Source organism: Rhinatrema bivittatum, chromosome 4 (assembly GCF_901001135.1).
Source record: "Rhinatrema bivittatum chromosome 4, aRhiBiv1.1, whole genome shotgun sequence".
Classification (NCBI taxonomy): domain Eukaryota; kingdom Metazoa; phylum Chordata; class Amphibia; order Gymnophiona; family Rhinatrematidae; genus Rhinatrema; species Rhinatrema bivittatum.
In genome coordinates this window covers 364,239,696-364,261,930 of record NC_042618.1, presented here as the reverse complement: position 1 = coordinate 364,261,930, position 22,235 = coordinate 364,239,696, and the positions used below count along the sequence as shown (strand labels likewise).

Here is a 22,235-nt window from a genome sequence, read left to right as displayed (position 1 = left end):
TTGGTGGTAGTTTAAGGTTTAGTGTCCAGTTTTACATGCAGTGTGAGACGTACGAACAGCACAGTACACCTCTGTGAAGATTTGACGTCATTTGGAGTGAGCAAAGTCTCACAAAGATGACATTTCTACAATATTTTCTTGCCCTAGCTTGATGGACTCTATAACAGGGTACTATCAAACTAGGGCGATAGAACATTGTAGAAATCTCAACTTTGTGAGACTTTCCTCACTCCAAATGACGTCAAATCTTCACCAAGGTGTACTGTGCTGTTCGTACATCTCACTCTACATGCAAACTAGCACCTAAACCCTACCCCACCACCAAAACCTTACCTCAAGCTATTTGCTGGCCCTCCTATAGAGATATAAATAGTTGAATACTATGAAGGCCTCCCCAGAGGCCCCCCCCCCCCCCCCCCCAAGCCCAAGCCCAGCAATGGCCAAAATGCAATTTGCAATCTTTAACACAAATTGCATTACAGCAGTTTTGGGCTTAACACCAGAAAAAAAAGGTGTAGTTATTTCTGGCATTAAAAACATGTGATATTTCCTCTCACTTTAAATAAGCCCACCCCAAAAAATTTGCATTCGCACCATGCAGAAACACGATTATTGCATGCATTATGGCATTTATGGCATTAATGCATTATCGCACGCATTAACACTATAACACATTTTGATGAATGACCCTGTTGGTTTACTGATCTTCATAGTGACCTTTTCTGCTCTTTTGCTTAAGTTTGCAATGTTGAGCTGATTGATTTTATTATTTTCTCATCTCACTTACTGTATTGCTTAGGGATGACATTCCAATTTCATTGGCCATCTTCTTCCATTCCCATCCTCTAGTTTAAAAACCTGATTATGTAAAGCTAGAATTTCTTGCTTAGGATCTTCATTCCTACCACTGTCAAATGTAGGTCATTCTTATTGTATAGTCTTTTACTGCTCCATATATGGCCCGAGCCTCCAATGTATCAAAATCCACTTTTTTACATCATGTTTTGAGCCATGTATTAAAATTTTCTATCTGGCTTATCCTTTCCTTTACCTTTCCATGAACAGGTAATATTTGATCTTCTTCCCAAGGCACTGGAAATCTTTCTATATTGTTTGGATACTATGTTTAGCGAGGTCATTGGTCCCCCAATTGGATGATAACATTGAGTCTTTATTCTATAATTGCATTAATTACCTGGTTTGTGTTTCTATCAGCGGAGATTCCTAGAGGGCATTTAACTATTGTGTCCTCTTCAAAATTAATTCACAAATTAGTACCTCTTATGACTGAGTCTCCTAGCAGAAAGAGTTTCTTTTATGAGGTTTAATAATGTTAAAGAGTTTTTGGTTGCATTGGGTATCTTCTTCCTTTTCAGACACCCCTTCATTGTCTGTTGCAGGAGCTGCTTCAGTTTCCAATGCAGAAAAGGCATTCTGGGGCCGATGCAATAAAATTTGCGGAAAGCCGGCGCTGACTTTTCAGCGCCTGCTTTCTTAGTGCATGCATGGCGCCTGCAAGAGGGGTGCCATGCAATAAACAAATTAGGGGGTCGCACCAGCAAGAAGGCGCTAGGGTCGCTAGCATAACCTTAGCGCCTCCTTGCTAATGCGACCCCGTGGTTACCGGCGGTCTGCTGGTTATGAACACCGATGCTGATAAACTTGGCATCGGTTTTCATTACTGCAACTGGCCGGTTATGAAAACCGATGCCTAGCATATCAGCGTCTGCCTTCCAAGCAGCCGGCAGAGGTTTTTTGTTTTTTTTTAACTTTAAAAAAAGAACAGAAAAGCAGTTTTTTTCTGCTTTTCTGTACTTTTTTTTTCAGTGCGCTCAGCTATTAACACCTGCTCCAAGCAGGCGTTAATATCTATCTGAGTGATAAATGTACATCTGAGACGCACATTTATTTTTTTGCATTTGGAGTGAATGAGTAATAGGCTCATTCACATGCATTTGCATGTGATGAGCGCTAACTCATTCACTCCATGTTGGATGTGCATTAAATATAAATAGGTGCTAATCCCCCTATTGCATTAGGGGGTGGATTAGCACCTATTTAACCCGTGTCCAACAGCGGGTTAAACAGTGTGCTTGGCTGAGCGCACTGTATTGCATCGGCCCCTATGTAAGGGTATCAACTTGGACAGTGGATGTCTCTTTGCTACAGGCCTTATTCTATCAGAGCCCACAATAATCTGGTTATTCCTGGATATTTGACTTCTCTGTGGGAGTGGGGGTGGATATCCTAGACATTTCCTAGTTCAGGAGACTGGGCATCTCTGTGTCACAGGTCTTGTTGTACCCAAGCCCACCGCAATACAATTTTTCCTGGTTTTCAGAATCCTCTGTGGGACTTGGGGGGTGATATTCTAATGCTGTGAGGAAAAGGAAGACTTTCAAAGCCTAGACAATTCCTCTTCCAGATGAGTCAGTTCCTTTTTCATTGCAGACAGCTGGAAGCAAATTGGACAACCCTTAAGTCTCCAAATGGTATGCCTTGGGACATAAGCACCACAATTGTTACACCGAATTAAAGACATTCTGATAAGGGTCAGTGAGAAGACTTGAATAGTGTTATCTTAATTAATGTACAAGTTGTTGGATTGTTACTTAGTTCAGTATTATTCACTTAACCTAAATCCTTGGAAGAACTATCCTAGAGATGGGTGGAAGAGATGAGGGTGGAAGAGTATAAAAACCTTATAAGTAAAAGCCCCTTAATTTCTCCTTTTAAACCACAGGGAATTTAAAATAAAGATTAGCAAAACAAACCACAGGGAATGTAAAATAAAGATTAGCAAAAACATAATCTTTTAAAGCTAGAATAAATGAAAAATTTCTGTTGGTAAGGTTTATTCCAAACAAGGTGGCACAGAGAGCTATTAATTAATGCAAAAAGGATCTGTTGGAACGTTCTGGTCTATAAGCAAGATCGCTGTGAAACAATATGGATGGGATAGCCCAGGTTTTATTTAGTGAATAAGTAAATAAACTATATTATGCAGGAGGAAAGGATTTAACAATAGAAAAGTACATATATAAATATATTTAAACAAACCACTTAGCAGTTTGGAGAGCCGTATACTTTTGTATCAGACTGCACACTGAAAGTGTGCCTAGATCTGGTTTTGACTGGCTTTAATATATTTGTTCTTTCTAGTACCTTCGATTCAATGGCTCCTCCTCTATACAGGCAGGTTTGTACAATGGGCTAGATAGGAAAGATAAATCTAAACTGTGAACCCAACAGCAGATTTACCAAGCAAAGGTCTTCTTAGAATAAAGGAGCAGCCCTTACATATTTCTTATTTAAAAAGAACAAATTCCATAGGCGAGCTGTAACCAGCAGCTGAAGGAAAAAAGTTAAATCATTTCAATAGGTAAAGAAATTAACAATACCGTCCGATTTAACAGCCAGGCTATAAGCAGCATCTTCACAGACACTGCATGTTGAGGTCAGAGAGAGAAGGAGTGTGCAGTGTTCCCTGACACTCCCCAGTGACAAAGAGTGTGATTTCACAAAACTCATGAACCCACTTTGGCTCAGGTTCTTTCATTTTCATTGCTAGGAAGGAGGCTGAGGCTCAAGGTCAGAGCCTTCAGGCCTTCGAGAAGGAAAGAGATTTTCATGTAGTCCAAGGAGGATCCTGAGATTGTGAGAACTAAAAGAGAGGAAGCTTATTGAAAGGAGAGTTAAACTCGTACTCCTTGCATTTCACCGAAGATTTGCCTCAAGGTTTGCAGAGTGGATTTCTGGTTAGAGTCAGAATAAGGACTGCTAGTCTGGGAGGTCTATTTTCAGAGTTGCTAATTGGAAGGAGTCGACAAAAGCTCATATGCTCAGGAGAATGCTCCAGTTCAAGTTACCGGACTATGGAGATCTGAACTCAAACGGGAGAGCCCTGGGAAGGTTCCTTTCTCCTAAGACTACCTCAGAGCTACTGGCTGGTGGAGGAAGAAAATGTCTACGATGTGAATATTTGCAGTGCCTTTAAAGACTGTGCACTGCTTTGGTATTTTTTCCGGTATGGATTGCATTCCTCTCCAGTGAACATTTATTCATCTACCCCAGTTACTCCAGTAAAGGATTTATTTTTTAATATCATCAGACTCTGTGGCAATATGTTATTTTTACTAGATGGAGTCAAAAGACCTCATAACAGCTCAACTGTTAGAAATGCCAGCCGCGGCGCCCCACAGCCGGGTGTCATGGCCGACGGCCGCGGCAGCCCGTGACCGGGGTCGGGCCGGCGGCCACAGCGATAAACTAACTCACCGGGAGCATCGGGGGCTCCTGCGGCGGCAGGCAGCCCTCTATCTTAACTCTTCACGGCTTCTGCCGCTGCCTAATCGACCGCATGGGTTTGGCGGTCTGGCTCCTCCTCCTCAGCCTCCTAGGAGCCACGCGCGCAGCTGAAGAGAGAATTTAAAGGAGCCATGACAGGAAATTGTCATGGCTCCCCTGGGGACTCCTCCTTCCAGTTCCGGTATTGATTCCGGTATTGGTATTGAGGCTCTGTGCTTGGTTCCTGTGTCGGTGTTCCGGATCCGCTCTTTGCCCCGCTTCTGCTCTTCTCCTCGTTGGATTGATTCTTTGGCTCCTGACCCTCGGACGGTGGTGGTGATCTTCTGGTATTGACTTGGACTGGCTCTAGACCCTTCTCCTTCTTTGCTCCTGGATTGGCTTCGGACCATTCTCCTGTCTGCTCCTGGACCAGATCTCGACCTCTCTCTGGACTTCGACCCTTGGACTGGATTGGGACTATCTTTCAACGTGTACTCCCGGACTGATCATGACCTGCTGGAGGCGCCAGCAGTCTGGAACCCACGACCTGCAGGAGGCGCCTGCATCCAGACCATCTTTGTTCTTCAGGGAGTCTCCTAAGTCCCAGTGGCCGTGTCCCTACAGGCTCCTCCTGGGGGGATCACAAGCTTCCAGGGTGAAGCCTTCATCTCAACATCTTCAACAGGTCTTGCCATCCGATGGTAGAGACCGACGAGGGTTAACTTCCTTCTCGGCAGCGCTGACTCTCCTCGGAACAGGGGTCCACTCTCAGATTCATAACATCAACAGCCTTGAAAGACTATTATTCCCCCTCTCCCCCCCCCCCCAGTCAAGAAAATAGCCAAGAAAGCATGGGGCATCTACTTGCCCCACTGATCCCGAATGTGCCACAAAGTTCTAGTAACCAATGGAACAGGAGCTGCATTTACTTTATAGTAGAACTGATAAGGTTTGTTTAAAGGGTACCAGGAAATGGTGATGGCACCAGGAAATATTAAAGGTATTCTCGCTCCTGTACAGTAGGATGAGAAATAACTAGGTAACAACAGGGTAGTTAACTGACCTGCCTGCAGCACTGCCTTTGCTTAGGGAATTCTGGCCATCCACTTGCTTTATCTTCACCACTGTGCTCTTATCCACATATTGGCACTAGAAGCAACCCCTTCAATGTAGATGGTGTTTGCAAACAAAAAACCTCCTTTTTATTAACAACTGTTAACTGTGTTAATTGAGGTATGTTTGTCAATTGCATCTTTTATGTCTGTTTTTCTTTAATTAGGTAAACTAGAAATAGCCATGTGTGTGTCTGGTCCATCCCTTATCTCCACCTTTACCTCTCAATAACGTTTCTGTTTCTTATCCTATCAAATTTAAATTTTGAGGATATGTCCTGGGGGGGGGAGGGGGGAGGACATGAGGATTCTGACTAGGGTGGGCTTTTTCTAGATCCAAGCACAGGCATAGTCTGTGCTTGGATCATGCATGCCCAAGACAGTAGGCTGTGTTAATTCTGGCTGGAGCTTCTTGTTTTCTGTCAAGCACTCCCTATTTCTCAGTCTCACTCAACCTCTGTGCCACTCTTGCTGTGGATATCTCTCATGCAGAAGAGCCAGCCCAGCTGGGGAGCTTCAGGCTCCACAGGCTTGTTGAAGTCTAAAGCCAGGAGCATGGCATCACTCTCTGGATCCATTCCTTAGAAGCTGTAATGTATTCACACATGCTGTCTGATGGACCAGCTGTCAGACTGCACCAGACTGTAATGCTTCACAAACACAAGGATGGGCAGACTAGATGGGCCTTACAGTGCTTATCTGCCATTATATTCTATGATTCTTTGATAATCAGCATATTTCAGAATGGACAACTAGCTTCTTTTAGATCAGTTTAGCATGCATGACGTTAAAGGGTACTTTTTCAATAAGAGAGCCTACAGCAAAAGTACATTTGTGCTTCAAATTATCTCAAATGAAGGCATAAAGTCCACTTTAACTATGCACATACATTTTTCAAAAAATCACCTCTGAAATGCCCCTGGAAACATTTCTTTTTAATGTGGCTAAAATTAAGGTCAGAGTGAAAGTACACAAATATTTTTAGGTGGCTGCATATCCACTTATGAGGATTCAGCCAATCTACTCATGTAACCCCTGTTTTTACCCAGTTAATCCTGACGTTTACCAACATTGATCCTGACTAAATTGCTAACTGTTGTCATGCAAATTAAACCACTTCAGTGTACACAATAAATACTATGCTTTTCACTACGAGGGCAATTTTATAATCACCTGCATAGAGTTGAAGTCCACATGTAGAAAGTACACACAGACTACAGCCCTAATTTTCAAAGCAGATTTCTGCATGTAGGTCTGCTTTGAAAATTAGCTGGATGCTCGCACCTTAGAGCAGCATAGGTGCACATATTTATACCTGCTAGTGAATAGGTATAAATGTCCATGCAAACATTTAAACATCTACTTTGGAAAATTGTAAATGATTTTTTCACTCCAATTCCGCCCCGAGAACATTTCTTTGCAGTGCACATGAAAGTATGTATTCAGCCACTTTTACACATACAATCCTGGCATTAAATTTTAAAAGCCTATTTTCATGTGTAAATGCTTTTGACAATTACTGCAAAAGCTTTAACATGCATGCTAAGGTGCCTTTAAATGCGTTAGCAAGCAAAAGATAAACCATAATATCTAGACACAATTTAATAAGCATAACGATGTGCACATAAAGAGTTTTTACAAATTATCACCCCATTTTACTAAAATTTATGCTAATTACTGACTACATCCTACAGCCAATAATTTATCATCTACTCTGAACCACGTTAGACAATGACTGCACATATTACAAGCTACTGCTTGCTAGAGACAGTTTACTGAGGAAAATGGAGGCATTTTGGGCTAGGGAAGTTAACAGTAGGAAAGAAACAGGAATAGGAGAGCGAAGAAGGGGTAGAGAAAGAGATAGCGAGGAAGAGCAAAAAAGGCAAGTACATTCTAGTATTTCAGGCTCAGGACAACCTGCTGTTGGCAACAAAGCCACCAGTTTCCCTCTTGAACACTAGTCCTGGCTGCTCACCTTGCATTGGCTCTTTCTAACTCATATGAATGCTGTACCTTGGGTGCAGTGGCATCACCATAGGGGTGCAAGAGGTGGCAAATGCCCCTCCAAAATGTCTCCTCCTTTTTATTACCTCAGTTTTGGAGCCCCTCTGTGCTCTAGGTCTGGCATTGGGCAGCCAGCAGAAGAGTAGCACAGAGATGTGGGGCTTTTAGCCCACTCCTTCTGCTGCTCTTCACTCTTCTTCCCCTCATGATTCACACATCAGATGACTGAGCCATATGGTGTTCCAAAGATACAGAGCACTGCATGATTCAAACTGCTGACTGTTGTAGTTTGAACTTCCTGAGAGGAAGAGATGCCAACAGCAGCAGGAGCAGGTTGGAGGCTGAATCACTGGTGCTACTCTCCTGCTGACAAGGTTACAGAGAGGGAAGGTGAGAGAGAGAGGGAGAGAGAGAGAGGCCCCAAGAGGCAGGAAGATAGGTTTGAAGCTTGATGGGGCAGAGGAGGTGAGTTTGGAGATTGAAAAAGAGCAATCAGGAACTCAGGCATTGGGTGGGACAGTAAGGATTTAAGGATTGGATAGGGATTGGTAAGGGCAGGAGAGAGGTGAACTGGGGATGGGAAGGGAGCAAAGATTCAGGGAACGAGTGTGTAACCCTTTGTCTGGGGAGTTCAGTTTCCCGAGAGCACACAAACTAATTTTCTATTTCTGGGGCTGCTCCAACTAGCACTTCTCCCCTCTCTCTTTGTCCCAAAGGGTGGGTCCTTTCTGTGGGGGAAAGCATAATCTTATGGCCCAGGTGGTGGAAATGTGTTTCTATCTCCTTCCTCCTTACTAACTGTAATGCTGTTCCTGGGGCAAACAGGCAGGACAGGATATGTGTCCTTTCTCGCAGGTTCCTGTGGTTATTACGTATGCTTTTTAAGTACATAAGCTGTCCCGGGGCCAGAGAAACCTTACTTGTGGGAGAATCCACTTAGAACTGGAAAAATCCTACCTGAGCCCAAGGGTTCAATCACGATACCTAGCCTATGTTCTGGTCCCTTTGAGTGGTGATCCTGTGGAGAGTCTCCATGAACTTGGTCCTTCTTCCTGAATTTCAGTGGTCTGTGACTTCTCTGAAGGAAAAGTCTGTGGAGAATGGGAAACTGGCTGTCCCAGCCCCATTTCCCAGTTAGGAGGGGTGGATCAAAAAACGTCTCCACGAACAAAATGGGACTACCCTCTGTTTTTCCAAAAAATTCTCTGCCACTGATGTTATGCTGTCATTAGTGCTTGTCTCTTCTAGGGAGTAGAAAAAGACCCTTGTCCTTTGGGTCAAGGAGGGAGTTGCCTTCCGCAAAAGGGCTCAAGGTTTAAACAGTCCCAATTGCAAAAACTTGGATAAGTTCTAGCCATCAAAGATCTCACACTGGGTAGTGCTGTCACTCGTCCTTGCCTCCCCTAGGGAGTAGAGGGATGGCTCACAGGTCTTCAGCCCCTGGTCCCAGGATTGGGAATGTCCCTCTTCAAGGAAACCAAGGTTTTTTCCAGACTGAAAATCCAAAAGGAATCCAGCAAAAATCTATTTCTCATCCAAAAATGACAGGGAAACCTCCTCTAAGGGGAGCCTCCTTTTAAAAAATCCTTAAATTGGGTCAGGAGGCCCAACTTAGTAGTGCAACAGAAAAGAGCTATTTCCTTTTCCACTTCTCCACTTCTCTCACCCTTGGCCCGAGGTGAGGTTTGTTACCACCTGTGGGGAGGAGCCCCAAAGGTCATCACCGTTGGGAGGCGAGGTCAGGTGCAGCAGGAGCTTGAGGAGAGAGTCTGTGGGGAGGTCCCGAGGAGTGGGGTGAGAGACTCAGTACAGAGAGACCCCACAGTATACAGGTTGGGCTGGAGAGCAGTACCTGAGAGAGGCCTCCGAGAGCGCTGTGCTATGCAGGTCCAAGGAGCGGGGAGCACGAGGCAGGAAGTGCAGGAGGTATGCTGCTGAGACAGCCCCGAGGGGTGGAGCTGCATAGCAAGGAAAGCACTGATGCTATGATGTAGGCTAACCCGTGGAGCGGGGAAGCCCGAGTAGAGTCTCCAGGTAATGACATAAGCAACCCCAAGGAGTGGGGCTGCTTATGTCATTCCTCTGGAAGAGGAATGGAGACAGCACCCCGAGAAGCGGGGAGGTGTGAGTGCAGTCACAGATGCAAAATGAAGGCACTGCCCTGAGGAGCGGGGAAGCACAGATCGTTGCTGGTACAGTGGACCCTCGAGTTACAACCGGCTTGACTTACAAACAACTTGGGTTACAACCAAAATTTTAGTTTTGACTTACAACCAAAGTCTTGAGTTACAACCTGAATGCCGGCCAAGGCCAAGTGTATCTGCTTGTGCGTGCGGTTGCTTCTAATTGGGCATTTTTTCCTGGTGACCAAGGAAGCTTCTGTGCAGCAGCAGAAAGGGAGTGTAGAACTCAGCTGGCTACAGCAAGGTATCAGGAGGGGAGAAATGAGTATGCTGGGAGGGGGAAATGAGTGTTTGGGGGCCAGAGATGTGCTCTGAGGGGGTGGGGAGGGGGGAATTCGCCCCTTCCTCCCTTCCTACAAGGCAAAGATGTCAACTTGAATGGTGAATACAGTATGAAATTGTTGTTTCTGGTAGGCTAGGCACATTTTATAACTTTTTGGTGAGTACTCTAGGAAAATTATAGGTGTTTCTGGTAATTACGCACATTATACAAACCTTTTTTATTATGAAAATGTTAGGTAAGGGGTGCTTTGGGAGGTTCAGAACGCATTATGGGGTGGATTTTAAGAGCCCTGCTCGCCTAAATCCGCCCAAAACCAGGCGGATTTAGGCGAGCAGGGCCCTGCGCACCGGTGAGCCTATTTTACACTTCCTAAAACTTTTATAATCACTCAGCAAACGCATTTCCAAGGGAATACCATTCCATAATTTTGGTGCAATGTGAGAAAAGGCTTGTTTAGAAGTTTGCCGCAACCGTGCTTCTTTAATATTCGGAATCACCAACAACTGATGAGATTCAGAGCGCAGAGACCTTTGAGGATACTGTATGCACACCAACTGTTTCAAATAAGCAGGGCTTGTACCATAAACAATCCGATGAACACTAAAATCTTAAACCTTATCTGAAACTCTATAGGAAGCCAATGTAAATCCTGTAAAATAGTGAAATATGAGCAGATAATGGACTGCCCGTAACAACCCGGGCAGCAGCATTCATAATATTTGCAATACCCCTATATAGCACTTAGGTCTATGTAAAGGGTATTGCAATAATCCAGACATGTTGGAACAACGGTATGTAAAATGTCTAAATAAATAAATAAATAAATAAATAAATCAATGCCTGCATAACCATCCTAAAGTCATCATGATCCAAAATAAACCTCAATCTTCGCAACTTCCGTAACTTAAAAAAAAACAAACTGTGGCTGCAGTGTGAAACCAGTGTCCACAACAGAAACCTCAACCCCCACTAACTTGAAAACAGATTTAAGGAGCTTCAGGTAACTGGTAAAATTTCAGTTTTAATAACATTCACCAAAGAAGTATCTCCTCTATACTCTGATTCACATATGCAGTTGTCTTCTGTATACTATTAATCATTGGATGGATACAGTAATTGCAGATCATCCGCATAAAGATGGAAAGCCACATTCTTTCCATCTAACAATTTAGACAGAGGAAGTAGAAAGATATTAAACAATGTTGCAGATAAACAAGATCCCCGAGGCACACTGTGCTGTAAAACTGCCCACTCGGAAGCATCCTCTCCCACTCGAACCTATTACGATCGATCGTTTAAATACAATGAAAAACCACTTCCCAGCTATTCCCCCATCCCAATTTCTACCAACCTAGTCAATAATATAGAATGTGAAACTGAATCAAATGCAGATGAAAGGTCTAGAAAGAGCATAACCACTGCTTGATTCTTATCCAGTTCTCAAAGAATGTAATCTGCAATGGACACTAACATGGTTTCAGTGCTGTGTGCCCAACAGAATCCACTCTGATTAACATGTAAAATTTCATTATCCTCAAGATAAGTCGTCAATTGATTTAACACTAACTTCTCAATAATTTTCCCCAATGATGGTAAAACTGAAATTGGGTGATAATTGCCAGCTTCACCCCTGCACAAAGAAGAAGTACTTGAACCCTTTAAAATAGGGTACACTGTTGCCTTTTAAAATAAATCTGGAAAAAATCCTTCCATTAAGGATTGATTCATTAGTATGGATAAAACATCAATAAAAAAATAAAAACTCTCTATGATTGCATAAAAACCATAAGGGACAAGCATCCTAAGGACTCCAGTACCTCTTCAAACCTGACAGAACCCTGTCAATTTCAGTCATAGCAGCCGGATCAAAAGAGAACCATTTTACTGGATCAATCAAATCAAAATTTGGGTGATCCAATTCTATGCAATCCACAGCAGTAGCAGTGGCAATCTTAACACTTTTATCTTCCCAGAATTGCAACAATTTGGTCCCAACAACCCAAACATTCACTGGCTTGCCCCCCCCACCACCTTCATATCTAGTTTGTTGCTCCCCCCTCCCCCAACATAAATATTTCTATGTAAAGATGCCACTGCTTGGGTAGAAGGAGGAAAGGTTAGTACTCGCTTGGGAGGATGGAGGGTGGAGGAAGTAGATAGCCCTGGAGTATAGCAACCTAGTATGCAGCAAGTGGAAGGATCCTAAATACCTGAGGAGAATGGGATGAAAGATGGCAGAGGGCAAGAGAGGGGAGGCAACTTCTCCTCTCTTGCATCTCTCCATGTTTCACATCTTTCTCTCTTCATTCTGTATGCACATATTTTTTTAGACGCTTTCACATTGCTTCCCACTTACACTGTCCTCATGATACACGGGGCAGAATCAGTCCCATTGCATTGGGGGTGATTTTCTGTAGGATCCATAAGAAGACTGAACCAGTGCTGCCCATGATATATGCGTCTTGCACCCACCAGTGAAAGATGGCTGCTAGTGTCTTTGTGCAAAGCAGTATATAATGAGTTATTGTGTATGGATTCTGTAATCCTAATGACAGTCTGGGTAGCAAACCAAAACTTCGTTAGCTTTTTAGCCATGCAATAAATCTTTAAGGTGTTTTGTATCTTAAGCAGTGCTTGGCTTTTACTTCCCAAAATGTTCAAAATAATTCATTCTGCAGCTGTTTAACAAAGGTGAAACCTATCTTCTAGGACATTGGTTTCAAACTGATATAAAAGATCCTCTGAGAATGTCATAAATTTAAAGGTGCATGGTTTTGGTCATTGCCTTGGCAAGTAAACTGCTGGAATTTGTTTTCATCAATAGAAATAAAAGCTGTTTTCATACCCTGTACTGAATGAGTACACAAGCTTTTATGTTCCTCTGATAGAAAATGAACTGCTTTCATCAGCCTTGGATCAAGGTTTGACACTAGCTTGTAATGTGTGGAGGAAAAAACTAAATACATGTTGTACTATATGGCAGGTTTACTGATGAAAATCTATTTTAATAAGGATTTCTAGCTTATTTTTCCAGTCAATTGATTATATACAATGCTAGTAACCAGTTAACCTTCTTGCTCAATATTTAATCTTTTGCTTACCTGACAACTTTGGTGCCATTTCGGAAAACTTGTAAGTCTACTGCATAGGTTCCATCAGCATGAGCCACCAAGTTGATATCTGAAAATTCTGCCTACAAAATAAATAGCACTCAATGAGTCAACACCTTTTTCTTCACAAACATTGTATTTGATGGTCTCTTTTAAATTAAGAAAAATGTCTGTTAAAATCAAAGAAACCATCATTATATACCAAACAAATTTGGGAGTTTAATGGAAAGAACGAGGTTGCCAGTTTTAGCATAAAAGGACTTGCTTGTTTTTAGAGATCATTATCCCTGGGGACTCCTCCCCCCCCCCCCCCCGACTGGCTGGGGGGTCCCAGGACAGGGTTGGGAACCACTGGTCTAGACCATTTGATCACTAAGAACCAAGAGGGAGAAAGTAAACTTAAATTTTAAAATCTTTCAGTGCATGGAGCTTTCCCCACCAAAAGCTAGAGTCTCCTAAATTCATTTTGGTTTCTTGAAAGAGAGTAGAGAAAATATTCCAATTTGACCGAATAGCAGCTGTTATAAAGCATATATTTGGCAACAATTCATCAGAGAAAGAAACAATTTTTCACAGCCTGAAAAAAAGATATTTGAAAGGTGCAGGAGAGTGAGCCACCACATGCACTCTACTAATGTATAAAAAGTTACATCGAAACACGCTCAGTGAGTGTTCAAATATGACATATCCACTTGCCTTGCATCTCTAGAACAGGGGTGCTCAAATCAGTCCTATAGTTCCCTTAGCCAGTCAGGTTTTCAGGATATTCCTAATGAATATGAATGAGAAATATTTACATATACTGTACATGCAAATAAATCTCGTGCATATTCATTAGGGATATCCTGAAAACCCGACTGGCTGGGGGGGCCCATAGGACCAGTTTCAGCATTCCTTGCTCTAATTTTAAAAATATGGATGGAGCCGGCCTGGAAGATCAGTGGAAATACTATAAACTGTAATGTGGATGGAGGTCCTAGTTTGATTCCCATGGTAGTTATGAATGAGGGCTCATGGGGCTGCAGGCCATAGGAATTGATCAAGAAAAACACTTCAAAAGCAAATATTCATGGATCTTTTCCATTGATGTACAGTTACTTGCAAAGGATGCAGAAAAACAGACTCAAAAGAGCACATAACGAGGAGGAAAAGAGCCTCAATAGGCACAGTAGTATAAGGGAGAAAGCAAGCATTAGGTGAAAAAGGAGGAATGTTAGGGGAAACCTTAGAGAAAGTCTGCTCCTCTTTTTTGGAACAATTCCTGAAGCATTTATATTTAATATTGATCTTGTTAAATGAATAAAGATGTTAGTCCTCTTATAAAATGCAGCCTATTTTAAAATCAAGCCTGTGCTGGAAATGATTTTGATTTTGTCACATTCTACTTAGTTCCTGGAAGTTCTCTTCTTGGTCCTTGAAAGATATCTGAATATGTATCTGGGCAGTGGGCACAGCAAACAAATTAAAAGGTTCCTTTGTCATGTAATTTGTTTTTCCCTTGTTAGGTTTATATTTCTTTTTAAGTCAGCAAACATAACAGACTTGACTGAGATCGCAATTGCTATTATCAGTTTTTACAGTAGTGGTTCCTGAACACTAGAATGTATTATTGCTTCCTATTTATTTATTTATTTATTTAATTCTTTTATATACCGACCTTCATGACAGGTGTCATATCAAATCGGTTTACATGTAACAAGGGGGTAAACATTCTTATCAACCATTTAACAGTAAAATAATCAGAGGAGGTAATAAAGTTACATATAACAAGGAGATCGAACTTGGGAGAAGAAGAAAGAGAAGGACAGAGGAATAAGCATTGTGATAAAAGGTATCACTAAGTAAGTTGTCCAGTAGGCTTGAGATGTGGAGTTCTGAAATTGAATAGATTAAGGGAAAGCTTGGCTAAATAGCCAGGTTTTAAGTCTTTTTCGAAATGTTTGTAGGCAGGGTTCCTGTCTGAGGTCTGGCGGTAAATTGTTCCAAATAGTGGGTCCCGCTATAGAGAATGCTCTTTCTTTGGTTGCGGTGTGGCGTGAAGTTTTGTTAGGAGGTACATGGAGAGATCCTTTATATGATTCTCTGATGGGCCTGGAAGAGGAATGAAGTTTGAGGGGGAATTGGAGGTCCAACGGTTGTTGCTTGTGGATCGTTTTGTGGATTATGGTAAGGGATTTGTGTAAGATTCGATAATTTATTGGCAGCCAATGTAGGTTCTTTAAGATGGGGGAGATGTGATCTCTGCGGTTTGTATTTATATATTTAAAAATTTATAGATCACAAATCAGAACTTCTAAATGGTTTAAAATGATAGTTTAGGGCATATTTAAATGTAGTGAAGCCATTGAAATAGGCAATCATTTTTTATTTCTCACCCTTTGTTCAAGCTAATAACAAAGTGGTAATATGTTCAGTGTGCCTCTGCCACCTAATTCTAGATGTTGGTGACACCAGAAAAGTGACAAAATGAAAACATGACAGACCTGTCGCCTTAGTGTGAGGACATTTTTATTCGCACAAAATTGCAGTAATTAAAAGAGCCCAGCTCTGGCCGAGTTTTGCACATTGGCTGTGTCAGGGGCTTGTATAGAATAAGGAGCTCCTATTGGTTCTTTTCTTATTAGAAAATTTTGAAAATGGCATCTGGTCAATAAAAAAAATTGTCCTTACTGTAGATAGTATCTCCGCGGTGGCTCACTGTATACATATTCTTTACAAGCCCCTGACACAACCAATGTGCGAAACTCGGCCAGAGCTGGACTCTTTTAATTACTGCAATTTTGTGCAAATAAAAATGTCCTCACACTAAGGCGACGGGTCTGTCTTGTTTTCATTGTGCCATCTGGCTTCCACAGAATGTCTTCCTATCAGAAAAGTGACTACACCTCCAAAAAGAGAAAATGAGGATCATAGACAATTCGGAGTGGAAGCCACATTAAAGAGGTCAGGTACGTATGTGGTTTCCTTGAGATACAAAGGGCTACTGAGCCTTGCTGTTTCTTACTACTGTTTTCTGCTTTTCAAAGCAGATGGATACATTTCTGCCAAGCATTTTTATAACTGCCAAATGTGGGTGACTCGAGCCCTGTGTGAATTATGCAGTAGAGCACTACAGAAATAATGCACAAGGTGAGAGATGATTGGTATTATTTTACTAATGTGTTTCCAGCAGCTAGTGGAATGTAATTACCTGTTCAACTTTGACGTCATATTCTCCAAGAACTTTTTTCCCACGAAAACATTTGGTCCTGGAGGAAGAAACAGAGAGGAAACAGTAAGTATAATGAAACCTCATTAAATATTGAAAAAAGGAACATGTTGCAGCCAAGCTAAGTGACTGGTTTCCCGCCTAAGTGCAGTTGGTTAGTGCTGAAAAGAAGTGTTAATCAACTAAGCCACATCCTACCCCTGGAGCCCAGCTAAATTTCCTACCTTGTGAATTAAGGTAATTACATTTAGTTGTCCAGATTTGGAGGGGTGGCATTTTTTAAAGCACAGGTTTGCACAAAATCCATCTTTGGAATGTTTGGCTTAGTTGACAGGATTCAGTCTTCAGTGAAAAATAGTGTGCTTGCCATGTTAGTATGCATGAATGCACATAAATAAAGGTCAACAAACAAAAACATTTATATAAGGTGATACCTTTTTATTGGACTAACTTAATTCCTTTCTTGACTCTACCTTCCTCTGATTCAAAACAGAATGAGCAAAAGAGATAAGAGGGGGAAGGGACTGATTTGTGACAGTGATAAGTATGTGACAGAGGGTAGAACCAGCCCACTGGAACAATGACCTTATGATCAGAATACTAAAAGTTAAATTCAGAATGATCCAGGAAGGTAAAACATTTGAAATTAATATAATCAAAATGCTTTGGAACTGATAAGAAAGGAATTAACAGAGACTTGGTTTTTTTTTTTAACTTGCTACCAAACATAAAATTCTGAAGTCTGACACCTTTATATTACTTTACACATCAACCTCCCCCTTCCTTTAATCCTTCACACTATCACTGAAATGTATTTTATGATTCACATGTATTTTCTGGCAATATCATTGTTTTCTCATTCTGATTTGGAACTGAGGGAGTATCAAGTCCCAGCTTAGCAAAGAAATGTATTAAGTTAGTCCAATAAAAAGGTGTCACCTTATTATATTTTTCTTTATTTCAAGTCTTCAGTGAGAAATTGAGAAACATGATGAATTCCTTTAAAACATAATGTGAAATTTTTTCATGCGAATTCATCATAGTATTTCAGTTTCCCACTGGAGCCTGACTCAGACTGGCCCAAAATCAACTACTCAGTTACACTAGATACTATGATTTTGTGGGCAAAAATGAAAGCAAAGAAAAAAAAAAGATGTCTCCAAAATAATAATTTGCAAGGGGCAAATCCTCATGACATTTCATTTTTAGTTAATGGTGCAATTTTTTTCGCACATCTCTAGTATCAAATATGAGGTGCACAGTACGAGTAACTGGATTGGTCCTGGAGAAAATTGGATTCCTGGCAGGTTGTGAGCATCAGAATTATCCAAAGATGAAAGCTTTGAATACATCATGACACCGTTTAAAGGACCAACAACAAAGATGTTATTTTCTATTAACTTTTGAGGGTACATCTCTCCCATCTTCAAATTTACATCTTTGGGCAATTCTTATGTGAATTCAATAACAGGTATCACATCTCACTAAGGCCTGGATTTTCCATTCTCGCAGAGAATGGTGAATACTGGCGGTAATGGGGGGCGGGGGGGGCGAAGGGGGGAACGGGCCTGCGAAAGCCAGCAGCGATCTCACCACCGCGGTGTTATCGCTGCCGGCTTTCTCACCCAATAGCGCCACCGTGAAAGGTGGTGCTATTGGGCACGCTACTGGCAGCAATAACATGGCTTACCTTATCGCTGCCAGGGAGGTTACTGCCGCGTCCGCCTCCTCACCACCCCGACTCCGCCCCCCGCTTGCTATCACACGCAAAAAAGGGACTTTTCGCATGCGATACGGATAGAAAATAACCCCCTATGAATCTATTAGGGGCGTGCAGGAGAAATGTATGTTCTCATTCCTTGAGTTGGTTTCATTTTTCTGTGTCTTTTTTTTTCCATTCCATTCCATTTTGCTTTTAGTGGATGCTATTTTAGAATATCGTGTACCAAAACCAAACCCTAGCTGCCATTTATAGAAAGCCCCACCAGGCTTTCTCCCATTCCCTGCAGGTCCCACAGACTACCTGGCACCCCCCCTCCTCCATGATCCTCTGCAAGGATCCCCCACACTCCCCGCTATCCCCATGATCTCTATGTGGCTTCCCCGAACTCCTTCATGTAGCTTAAACTGAATAGCTAACCTGCCTGCCAATACCATTGTTCATAATGGCACTGACAATTTGCTGGACAACAAAATGGCACCATTGTGAAGAATGGGACAGGCGGGGCAAGAGTGACTGGAGGCTGGTGATCCAATTGAAGGTACTTGAGGGTGGAGTCCTGAGAGGTCCACAGGGGGCTGTGGGAGTGGCACAGACTCTGGGGTGCTTTGCAGGAGGGTGGGAGAAAGCCAGGGTTGAGAGCTTTTTAAAAATGGTGGCTGGTTTTTTTTGTTGTTTTTTTTTTAAATGGCAACAGCATAAAACAAAATGAAAGAAAAAATGATGTTTATTTATTTTCTCTTTCGTTTGGTTTTGAAAACAAAACAAAATAGAAAACATCATGGACAGTCGCTATTTCTTTACAAACTACAGTGCATGCCTTCAATAAATCTTTATTCATAACTTTTTTTTTCTTATATACTATATGTAAATAAATATAAGCCCTATAATGAAAATCTTATGTGTACATTATCTCGTCAAACATATAACCCAACAATGGATTTCTGGAAAACCTGGCGGCTCCTCAGTTTCAAAGCTTCTTTTCTACAGCGCAGATTTGGAAATCAGTAGCTGTGACATCATTACTGGTCAGTTTTAGGATAATTATCTTTTTACAAGACTATAAAATACAGAAAGCTACAGACCTGTAAATGTAATCCTGTATAGAATGGGTCTATTTATAAAAAGACATCTTTGGGATCAGCTTAACAGGCTTATCACAACCTTGAACTATGTCTACAGTTAAAATATTGCATTTGCCATTTAGCTGTCTGCGTCCATACATCATTCCATGACTTCTTGTTTTCATACATGCCTTCCAGTTATCATAAATGCTTTCTAGTAAATCAATAAAAAGAATCTGAATGTTCATGGTAACGTATTGCTTTGTTTCCCAATAATACTACAGATATTTTTGTTTTCTAATATAAAAAACAGAATAAAAAAATTGATTCCTTTAGGGATTCACAAAATTGAGACTTCAGGCAATTAATATGCCTGTGTTTACCTGCTTCTGTTGCTCTTGATGGTTTTCAGAATACAGACCATTGTTTTAAGCATAAAGCTTGCTAATAGGATGGGAACATGCTCCTGCTGTAAAGCTGTTCTTACAACTATGCCAGTTTTAACGTTTGATTTCATGGGAAAAGACAGACAGTAAAAATGTCTTTCAAACAAAGATTTTCTATTGCTGTATTACAAGAGAAAGAAAATGAGATGAAAAGAACTGAATGCAAAGATTATTAAACAAAAAAAACCTTGTCCTCAAACAAGGGATACAGATTTTTTTTTTAAATGAATTACATATTGAACAAAGGTTTACATATCATGTTGTGGTTCTTTTCAAAAGTTGGCTGCATGAGATTCTATAGGGATTTTTTTAAATTAAAATAATGACTGGGAAGACATGTCTGTTAAACATCCGATCTAAAGTATGATCTACCCTTCAACAAATGACTTTAGTTTTGAAAATAAACAGAGATGGTAAGTGCTCCCTAAAGCCAGCTGGAAACTAGCAGCAGTTATTAAACAAGATGCGGCTGGAACTATTGAAAGTCACAGGAAGGGTAATTTTCAAAGGCATTTCAACAGGTAAAGCACAATGCTTTACCCATGGAAGCTTCAGTTAGGATTTACCTCCTAATTGTCTTTCCTTGAGTCTTGATAGACCAGTCCAGACAAGGGGGATTTGTCCCCCCTACCAGCAGATGGAGGCAGAGTGCAAACTGTTTTGTACTGACATCCTTCCTAGCAGTGAAAGCATCAGTAGTCTCTTGCTCAAGCTGAGGAGTAAGGTTCCCTGGAACTCTAAAAGAAAATATTACTCTAACATAATTTTAGTAACAAATGAAAGGAAAAGGGGATTGAGCATTGCTTCTACTCTTTTCTCTCCTGGGCTATATTTCATTCCTGGGATAAAGTCCTCTTTCAATATATCCTTCTCCTAGGATATGTATTGTATTAGATTAAAAGAACAATTTTTTTTTGTCTTTGGTGATACTGATTCTAAATTCCTTCATAAGAACATAAGAACATAAGAAAATGCCATACTGGGTCAGACCAAGGGTCCATCAAGCCCAGCATCCTGTTTCCAACAGTGGCCAATCCAGGCCATAAGAACCTGGCAAGTACCCAAAAACTAAGTCTATTCCATGTAACCATTGCTAATGTAACCATTGCTAATGGACCATTGCTAATGACCTCCCACTGTCTTCTCGGGTTGGGCTCTGGATTGGTCTCTCAGGACTCAAGGAAAGAGAATTAGCAGGTAACTGAACCTTCCTCATCATCCTGCGGACCAGTCCAGACAAATGGGATGTACCTAAGCAGTACCTATCCTGGGAGAGAGTAATCTAGAGCTGCTTCTAAGATCCCATAGCAAAGGCTGATTCCCTCCTCTCTTGGAAGTCCAGCTTATAATGCTTTGTGAAGGTATACAATGACGTCCACATTGCTGCCCTGCAAATTTCTGCTGGGGCTACTAGTCTGTGCTCTGCCTAGTATGCTGTCTGAGCTCTAGTGGAATGGACTTTCAAGCCCACCATTACCGGCTTCCTTTTTAGTATGTACAGTACACCGCCTCAATTGCTCCTTAATCCATCTTCGACTGAAAGTATTGAGGCAGCGTTGCCTTTGCGTGGCCCTGCAAACAGAGCAAAAAGTCTGTCTGACCTTCTAAACTTGTTTGTGACCTCTAGGTATCTCATAGAATCTGCCTTACATCTAGGAATCTAAGCTCTCTCTTGCTGCCCCAGTATTCCTCCTTTATAAAGCCAGGCAGAACAATTGCTTGATTTATGCGAAAGTCTGATGTCACTTTTGACATAAAGAGTGAGACTAGTCTGATCATGACCTATGTCTGGAACAGGAAGATAAGGATCCCTGCAGAATAGTGCCTGTAACTCTGAGATCCTTCTAGCTGAGCAAATAACTACCATCAGTATTATCTTTAAGGTTAAATCCTTTATAGAATCTCTCCTAAGGGATTTGAATGGTTTCTTAGATAATGCTTTAAAGATCAGATTCAAATCCTATGGTGGGACTTTTGGTCTAATCAACCGACAAACACAATTTGCCCCTTTAAAGAAGCAAACTATATCCGAATATGATTGTTGCGGTCCCAGTCATGGCAGCCACGACTAGGCCCTTACCTCCTTGGTCCTGGCCCGTTTCCAAGGGTCTGCGGCCTGTTTCGCGGCATCCCCACAGGGGGGACGCCACCGAGAAGCCCTGCCTGGACGCCTTCTCCCTAGGCACGCGCACAAGCCGCGCTTATGAAGGCCATTTTCCCGCCACTGAAGGCTCCACCCTATCCGTGACGTCAGATGCCGCGGCCTATGTAAGGCCGCCGCAGATCCCAGGACTTTGCCTTGCAACGGGGTTCCTTGCGGTTCTCTGTTGTGCCGTGCCCCGGAGTGTGCTATTGCGTTAGCAACTCCGTTCCTGCCTGAGACTTGTTTCACTTCGTGCCCAAGTCTTGCTTCTGTCTGGCTTGCTTGCAGTAACCTGTTCTGCTTCAGTTCCAGTCTGGCTCCAGTAGCCAGTCCTGCTTCAGCTCCTGTCTGGTTCCAGTAGCCAGTCCTGCTTCTGCTCCTGTCTGGTTCCAGTAGCCAGTCCTGCTTGCTTCAGTCCCTGCCTGCTTCAGTTCCTGCCTGACTCCTGATCCCTGCGCCTGCCTGCTCCAGCTCCAGCTTCCGTGATCTCCTAAGTCCCAGCGGCCTGGCTCCTACGGGCTCCTCCCGGGGGAGTACCGACTTCCAGGGTGAATCACCTAAGTCCCAGCGGCTGGGCTCCTACGGGCTCCTCCCGGGGGAGTACCGGCTTCCAGGGTGAAGCTCACGTCCAGCTCCTGCCTGGTATCCGCCTCCCGACCTGTCACTCTCTAG

General features: G+C 42.2%; 1 protein-coding gene across 1 annotated transcript in view; it reads right to left on the bottom strand.

The window, feature by feature from the left end:
- Nucleotides 1–22,235, bottom strand: part of SYN2 (synapsin II) — a 758,733-nt gene that overhangs the window by 363,291 nt on the left and 373,207 nt on the right. The window contains exons 2-3 of the mRNA XM_029600782.1: nt 16,173–16,230; nt 12,974–13,065 (exon numbers count right to left, since the gene is read on the bottom strand). Of these exons, the coding sequence (XP_029456642.1) occupies nt 12,974–13,065; nt 16,173–16,230 (150 nt within the window). The remainder of the gene's footprint in view (nt 1–12,973; nt 13,066–16,172; nt 16,231–22,235) is intronic.